This window comes from Adiantum capillus-veneris, chromosome 28, assembly GCF_014529385.1.
Source record: "Adiantum capillus-veneris isolate H3 chromosome 28, ASM1452938v2, whole genome shotgun sequence".
NCBI classification, from domain to species: Eukaryota; Viridiplantae; Streptophyta; class Polypodiopsida; order Polypodiales; family Pteridaceae; genus Adiantum; species Adiantum capillus-veneris.
In genome coordinates this window covers 67,335,442-67,344,185 of record NC_140958.1, presented here as the reverse complement: position 1 = coordinate 67,344,185, position 8,744 = coordinate 67,335,442, and the positions used below count along the sequence as shown (strand labels likewise).

Genomic DNA, 8,744 nt, shown 5'->3' with positions numbered 1-8,744 from the left:
ATGTATATACTCTCGTAACCAGAAGAGCTGTCATGCCGAGCTGCACAACTTGTCTCTCAAACCAAAAAAAAAGAACATCTTTTGCGTGTACCAGCTACGAGGCACTGTCCCCGCCTTTCGAGACCCCTGCAGCATTGTTGTTGCCTCGTCCGACCCCGAACTGGACTCCTCTGCCTGTGCGACCCCTGCTGCCCTTTCCCCCCTCCTTGTGCGACACCTTGTGGTTGCACCCGGAATTTCAATTGATTCCCTTTCTTTTTCGATTAAATTTCAGCTGGTAGCCCCTACCACTTGTGTGGAATTTGGAAAAGAAAAATATCTTAAGAAAAGGAATTGACCAATCTGCCTTTAGAGAAATGTAATAAAAGCATTGTGGAGACATAATTTATGGAGATGTTAGCAACAAGATTATGAAAATGTGATTGATAAATTACCAGCAAGAAATAAAGATCGACCCATTTCAAAAAAAATTGTCCCTCTCTTTCCTTCTCTAGTTTTCTAAGAAAGAGAACTCAAACTTCCCCTCCAAAATTCCCAATTAAAAATTAAAAAAACTAACAAACCAATTTATTAAAAATGTCATTTTTGGAATAATCTAATTATCAATCAATGAATACAATTATTATTATTATTTTAATCAATAAACTCGATTATTATTATTATTATTGTTTTTGAAGAACAAGTGAACTAACTAGAGAAATAAGAGAGTAGAAGGATCCCTAAAAGATAAGGTAGGGGCCACCATGGTCAAAAGAGAGAAGGCCTATACACAAGGGGAGCATCATGGAGCATTGCAAGAAAAGATAGTTGAAAACAACTTGGAGTCTCTTGGGATCATAGAAGGATAAGCGAACATACCTCCATCTTTGCCATCTAAGCTACTTTTGCAGAAACTTAAGATCACAATAGGCAACCTCTGAGGAATGACTAATCAATTCCCTCATTACAAGTCTAAAACTAGCAGTCAACGGGATAGGTGAATGTGAAAAAGAAGTTCCAAACACTACTTTGTTTCTCTCAATCCAAATCTGCCATAAAAGGGCCCCTCTCATACAAGTCCAAAAAGGAATACCTGTGAAGCTACACTCACCAGTTCCAAGTTATCTTTGAACTCTCTAATGAGCATGCCATTTAGAATTCTCTTTTGTAAAGGGTGTTGTTGATAAATAGGTGGGACAAGGTTTCCTCATGCAGTTTATATCTTCTTCATATGCCATCAGATAAACCAATAGCTTTTGCCTTTGAACCAGTCTAGACCCTCTGGGGCAATATGAGCCATAAGAGGCAGTTATGCTTAATCGAAAGAGGGAATGCCCAAATGCATTGAAATCTATAGCTCCATTGCTTGTCATTCCAAGAGACACCCCACCTTTTGTTAGCTTTGAGACCAGTTGACAATCCATTTTCCCAGAATTCCCTTTGCATTCATAATTGTTACTGCAGACCTTGAACAGAGAAAAAGAACTGCCCTTGAAGTAGCCTTGTGAAACCTCTTGCATTTTCTAAATTCTGCTGAGGACCAAGTCAACACATCCTTGAGAAATTTGAAACTGGTATAGCAGTTGGGTTTTGGAGAGCCAAACACCCTCCTTGAACACATCCTTCCAGCTTTAAAACATTTGTGGGCCCATGAACTCAATTACTAAAAATTGCCATTGTCGAAAAAAGAATTCAAGCTACCACTTCCAAAGTCCCAAGAGTGCATTCGCATGGGCAAAGTTGAACTCTAATCTACTTCCATTAGGGTAAAGGGGCCAATAAGGGGACGGGTACCAGAACAAAGCTGCACCTCCCCCCAATTTAGAGCCAAAAAATTGGAATATGCTTGGAATCTTGGTGATGTGTCCTTCTTTGATTTGCTGAAAAACTGATTATTACTGGGTCTTGCCGGTCTCTAACACGTGAGAAGCTTCATTTTGCATTGGAAAATGCGCTACGCTATTGATTCTTCTACAATCGTAGGCAGATTGCGCTCAGATTTTTGCTATGAAACCCTCTCTTCAGCGTGCATCTTTTGCACCTCCTCCGACTCAAATCTGATAACGGGGGAGGGAGCTATGGCCAACGCCTCTTAGCTGGTCGGTCCACCACTGGCCCCTTTACCCTAGCGAACGTTGCCTCCATTTCCCAACTCTGTCAATGTCGGCAGAGTTGAAAAACCCCCTCTTCTACCTCCGCTTCCTGAAACGCAGCTCAATTCATGCACACAAACGGCTTGCTTCTAATTATAATGAGTTGCGATAGCTGACGAGAGGTGGGGGTAGAGCCTCGCCTGTGCAAAACTGCCCCAATTAAAAACTAAATTTTGCATCTCTTTTCCTGAGAAATAATTGAGCCAAAAGCTAAAACTTTTTCCCTGTAAACAGAACTCAGAAAATTACTTATATAGGATACATTCAGGGGCAGAAATGTCTACTTTCCTCTAGATTTAAATTTCATATTGAAATGCTGAGATTTTTTAGGTGAGAGGTTAAAAAAATCCTGTTGATTGTTCTATTTGCAGGAAAATTCAAGTTGAAAATTACTAATTGAGGAATGACGGTTCTGTTTTTTGGTAAATACAGCAAAAAATATTGACTGATCAATAGTTTTTTTCACTTCACTTTTTCGATTTAATTTTCTGCCCTACAAAAAAGAAAAGGAAACTTTCTTTTTTGGGATAAGATTTATGATTAATGACCAGAATACATGTTCTCCCCAAAAAAGATTTGGATTATATGCCAAATGGGAAGACAAATACAGAGATAATTATATTATACTATTACTAATTAAGGGGCATTTTTTCCTTTTTATGGGAAATTGTGGATAATCGCATTAATGAGGGGCAATGTGCAAAGTGCAAAAAAGTAAAAAGCTGGTTTTATGGGTCCATGGGGGCCATGGTGCATATGCAATGTGCATGCATGCTTGACAGCTCGAGGCTCTCTGACAAGCCCACCCCCAATCATTTAAATTCTTTCAATACTCCAAGGCCTCGTGTCCGGCCCTAAAATTTCGGCCTAATATTTTTCTGCAAAACCCCTCAACTTTAATGCTAGCTTCATTTTTAATCTGCATCAAAGACAAAAAATAACTACACTTTTCCAATGCTCTAATCTTCATGTTAATCTCTCTCTTAGTCAGCACCCAGATCGTATAATTACCCTTTTCTGATGCCGGAACGCGGGAAAATCGCACGTTATTACTTCTCACGGTCAGAATCTCACCCTTAATCTGCACAACATTGTATAATTATAATTATTCTTTTTAATGCTAAACTGGGTTGAAAATCGCGCTAATCGCACTTTTAATCTGCGCCCATATCCATTTTTGTCAGAGAAAATCTGTTTCTCGAACTGAAATGGGCGAAAATCAAGTTTATTTTTACATCATTTAATTACCATTTCCAAATGCTGAGATGGGTGAAAATTAGAGTCAAATTCACTATTCAATTCAGCGGGCCGGCACCTGCTGCACTTGTGCAATGTGCATGCATGGATGGGGGACCTGCAGGCGGCGCTGCAAACAATGCACACTCTTCATGGCGTGTGTGTGTGTGCGCGAGAGAGAGAGAGGGGGAGTCGCGGGAGTGTGTGTAGAGACGTGAGTACCATTCCTTGACCTGCATGCCTCCTTCATTCCATTGTCTTTCGCTTGGGTCACTTGGGTCAAGTTGGGTGTGTAGCGCATGTGTGTGTATCTTGACTCTCTCTCTCTCTCACACACACACACGCACATTCCCCTCACATCATGCACATCATTGAAGCTGCGACTTGCTAGCCATTTCTTGCCATCTCCATTGCTTACTATAGTCTTTCTCTGCTGAGTATAGTAGTCCTGTCGTTGCCCCTATGCAATGCCCCTATTCCGGTCCAATTCGAGCGGGAGTGCTAGCGCATCACGCCGCTCCGATCTCGATCGGCAGATTGGTTGTATCGCAGGATTCTTCCAAATCTTCGATCCGCAGGTTCGGGCAAAGCAAATAGCAGGGCCGCCACATAGGGAGGTCGCCTCACAGGTTGAGGTTATAGCAGCTCCTCCTCCCGCTCCCTCTTCTGCAGGTGCCTGTCATTAATGCAATCCAGAACCAATGACAGTTTAATGTTTGTGCCAGTAAATCTTTTTTGTTATATGATGGTGATCATCATCCACATGACCTGCCCGTTCAATCGCTTTTTGCTGCATTTTTCTGGACTCTGTTGGTATGTACTTGTGCTTTTGCTTCATGTGGGAGAATGACATGCTTGTCCTCTTTTGGCTTGCATGTGATGCAGAATTCTGCACATCTCTAATTTCTATAGCACAGGAAGCCGAATCTGATCGTGGGGCGGAATGTGGAGAAGATACCAAGGTCAACCCAGCCAATTGCAAGTCTGTACTATCTCCCTTTTTCTGAAAGCTTCCATGCTAAACCACAAGCTTTTGTTTGCATGCAGGTGGCAAAAGGCGATGCCAGAGCATCATCAGAGCTATTCTCTGGTGATGGTGAGCCACAGAGCTCCGGTTCAATACAATCCACAAATGCCAGCAATCATGATAGTGCTTGGGTAAATCCCAGTCAGCAGGAGAACCTACATAGGCCTCCTGCTAAGGCAGCAGCACATGCAAGAGAAGAGCCTGCTAAAGCAAGCCCAATGGTGAGGCACAGCTCTTTCAAGGATAGAGATTACCATGATCATGAGATTGCATTTTCGCCACAGCGAGGCAATGTAGCTGCATATGTAGCCGGGGGCAGACGCTTTACATCAAATGGGCCGATAAATGTGTGTGAGCCGGAGAACAGGGCCGCGCTGAGTGTCGATGAAAGATGGGGGTATTGGAGCTCACCTGCGGCGAATTGGCCAAGCATGGATACCATGCAAGAGCCAGAGGATAATGCTGCTGCTGGAGGGGGGAAGAATGCTTGGCTTTCCAAAGGGGGACGGGCATCAGAGAGACATTGGGCTGCAGAGGACTCTTTGGAGGAATGGAAACAATCTCTGAGAGCCTTGGCAAGGCTTAAGGAAGATGAGGAAACCGGTGTATTTCAAAACAACAGTGGGGTCATCGCACCCAAGGCTTCTCCAAGGGCTCTGCGCAATGAGCTCCCCCCTACATCCCCTGCAAGAGCCTCAGCTTTTGATTTCAAAGAGGCAATTCGCTGGTCCCAGCGTGCATCCTCTCAAGCAGAGACTGCTGCTCGCCGCTCTTGGGATGATCGTGACCTTCCTCGATCGATTGCAGAGCTTCGCGATGCAATCAATGCCCGTTCTCGTGCCATTTCTGCTGCATCCCCTCCCCCAAGTCCTCGTCCACCCAGTGTTGTCGCTCGCCTAATGGGTCTGGACAATCTTCCGCAAGAGCAGCAGGCACCCCTTGTCAGCACCATTGAGAGGAAACCATCTGGTGAAGCCAAGCTTCTTCAACAGCTACTACAATGCTCTCCTTCTCCTGCCCATCCCCCTTTACCTCCAAGCTCAGCTGTTAGGGCTCAGCACCGAAGAGCTGGTGTAAAAACTGTTGTCGAGCATCCTGCAATAATGCCGGCCTCTCCAAATACAGATGGATCATCTCGGTCTGAGCTTCAAAGCATGTTGAAGCACATTGAGACAATGTCGCAGCATGGCGTTAGTAACACCAGCTCCAATGCCAAGCCTCTGGGCACTCTGTCTAGGTATTCAAAGCCTTATGAGAATGTAGAGCCACGCTCCATACAGTCTCTCCCTGTAAAGAAGAGCAATCACCAAAACTATCTACCAGTTGTAATTTTGAAGCAATCTGAAGAGATTCGCTCCCCATCTTCTCGCGCTAGCCATGGTTATCATGATGAGATTGAGCGCCGGCTGAGGCAGCTTGGTCTGCAAAGCTCAGAGCAGGAGCGCAAAACGCTTAAGCAAATTCTAGAGGCAATGCAGCATAAAGGGCTACTTAAGCCTCCTGATGCAACAAGGTCCACCAATGGGACAAGGCGGAAGCACGCTCTCTCTTCCAGATCTCCCATCAATTCCTCAGGCTATGCGTCCCCTGCACACACAAGCTCAGATGGTGCCGTAATGTGGCCTTCTCCACCAGTTACCAGACTCGCACATTTGAATGTGAGCATGGCACGGAATGCCAAGCGTGCTGAATCTGCTTCCATCGTCATTATGAGGCCTTTAGCAAAATCTATGAGTCGGGCAACGGCCAATCTCGAGACTCGACCATTGGTCAATGAGAGAGCTCATGCTGCATCTTCATCTAGGGTCGGAAAGATAACTCCGCGCAAGCGAAAGAATGCAGTCAAGATTGAAAGTAGCACAGTGAAGGAATCTGGGAGCAGTCGTTCCAGATTGCGCTCTTCATCTACTTCACAGTTGGAACCTGCTTCACTACATACTCCAGTCCAGACGCGTAAGCATTCTTTGAAGTCAAGGGAGGGACAGGTTCACGTAGCAAAAGCATCTTCACGGTCTGCTGCCTCATCGGAGCAGGCTCAGAAAAGTAATGATTTGTCCACCTTACGACAACGAAATCGGGAATCGGCCGCCCTTTCAAGTGATCGAGCTAAGCCCAGCTCTGTCATTGAGAAGGAAATGGAGAGCTTCACTCCGGATGAGGTTATTTATGGCAACATTTCGGATATATGTGTTAGTGACTACATGCAGAACACATCCGAGTGCCATTCCGACGGGTCTTTGGGTGATCCTCTGTCGCAGGTGATTTATCCAGTTTGTTGCGCTGCTTTTGCAAGGCATACAGTGAATAGCAGGCTTTGGACTAATGAAATCTCTTGGGTCTGTGTAGGAGACAGCCATGGAAGACATAATGGGAATTGCGACCCCTCCCCGAGAATTCAAGATGGATGGTAACTTTGGAGACCTTCAAGGTTGCTTTGTCAAGGAAGTGGAACAGTGCAGCCCAGTTTCGGTATTAGACATAGCACATCTTTCAAATAACGAGCTGGTGGAGTCTCCCGATGAGTTGGAAGACGACAGTGGTCTAAGAGGTATGGTAGTTCAAGTCTAGTTTGCTGCTGTAGAGACGGGAGTGAAAACAAAGTTTCTAGGAAAATTGCTAGCAAATGATATCAACTCTGGTTTACGTGCTCTTGTAAACTCTGGTTTATGTGACAGATTACCAGGTTGATGTCAACATCTGTAATCCACTTTTGGAAGAGGTACGGTTTCCCGCGACCAAAGTGCGGCCAGCTGTTCTTGAGGTGTGCTCTCAAAAATTGGTGATGGGTGCTGTTGATGAGGCTCACACATGCAACGTAGAGCTTGCGGATGCCAGTGAGCACAATTTGCTGGCTTCTCCGGAGAACGCACATACAAAATTCAAGAGGGAGGAACTCTTGCAGCATGAATTAGATTGTGATTGCAGCAACAATTATGTGGCAGCTGAGGGTGATCAAGAAAGCAGCGAGGCATCGAGTGCAAGCAAAGAGCACATGCAGGGAAATGATGGTGGGGACTTTTTGTGTGTGAATGATACACCTGTTGAGGATGCATTTGCCACAGATAACTCGAAAACATGTGCAAGAGTCATGTACACAGAGAATGGGTCCAATCAGCCCCCATACAAGAGTGACCTTCTCTCTTGCACATGCATTTCTAGTGATGCAATCAATGAGGATATGCTGCAAGAATCATATGGGAGCAATGGAGAGGAGACGGATGATACATGGACAAGGAACGTAGACTTTTGCTATGCAGAGGATGTGTTGAGGGGGGCTGGGGTGGCGGTAGGCTCAGGGGAGGGATGGTGCATGGCAGAAGGTTGGCTCGGAGGCGGTGGCAAGATGGGGCAGGGAGTGTACGAGGAGCTAGAAGAGCAATGGGATGTGCTGGACGAAGATGATGGATGCATTGAAGACAGGGACATGGGAGGGGAGCTGTACCGAAAGAGTCAACAAGCGGCCATGAGAAGGCGCCTGCTATTCGATTGTGTGGATGAGATATTGGAGCGCCGCTTCTCGTGGGTAGGTATTCCAGGTGCGTGTGGACGCCACCGACCGTTGACGGTGGCGACCGTCTGCGGCGACCTGCAGCAGCTCGAGGAGGGTCCTTGCTATGCTGAGGATTCCATGTATGCTATACTGGAGCAGGACCTCCTTCATGATGCTGACTATAGTATCCCTCAGTGCTGGAATGGTCTGCCCACTCAGCTTGCCTCTGTTGCCCTTCATCTTGAGCAGGACATCCTTGATTCTCTTGTCCTGGAGGTCCTTCCCCATGCACTCCGATCCATTGGTGACTTCATTGTATAGTTTGTGCCTCTCTTTTACATGTATGAATTACACACAGATTTAATGATTGAAGACTTCAAAAAATATGAAGTTTTTTTTATTTAAGAAAAAAAAAGAGTTTGTGCTCGCATGCTTGAAAAAAACCTAGGCTTAATGTAATAACATCTAGAAATTGAAGGCATATGTGGGAGGTGGAATGTGTGAAGCGCATACTTCCAAATTTTTTTCATGTCTTCCTACATTTGTGTCGAAGGAAAGCCTGATTGATTGTGGAGTCTAATGATGCACCATGAAGAAGATGTATTGCATTCCATCTTCCACACCTCTTCTTGATACCTTGTATCCATAGCAAGCTTAACATATTCCTTCTGTGCGTCTTTTGAACTTTATGATTTGTTCAATGTGGTTATTGACAACCATTGGTAAGATAGAGAAGCTTTAAACAGGTAAAGAAAGCATTTGTTGTTGTATCACTACAAGAGGTACTTCACATTAGCGATGTTCGGAGTGCGATGTTCAAAAGTGAAAATCCACGGTGTCGCTATTGGCACCGTTATGA

General features: G+C 45.0%; 1 protein-coding gene across 1 annotated transcript; it reads left to right on the top strand.

The window, feature by feature from the left end:
- Nucleotides 1–3,482: 3,482 nt before the first annotated feature.
- LOC147420601 (uncharacterized) lies at nucleotides 3,483–8,349 on the top strand. The gene is made up of 5 exons (XM_086504727.1): nucleotides 3,483–4,040; nucleotides 4,254–4,330; nucleotides 4,416–6,653; nucleotides 6,742–6,943; nucleotides 7,071–8,349. Exons 1-5 carry the CDS (start codon nucleotides 3,836–3,838, stop codon nucleotides 8,204–8,206), a joined length of 3,858 nt encoding a protein of 1,285 aa, XP_086360853.1. The 5' UTR covers nucleotides 3,483–3,835; the 3' UTR covers nucleotides 8,207–8,349.
- Nucleotides 8,350–8,744: the final 395 nt, after the last annotated feature.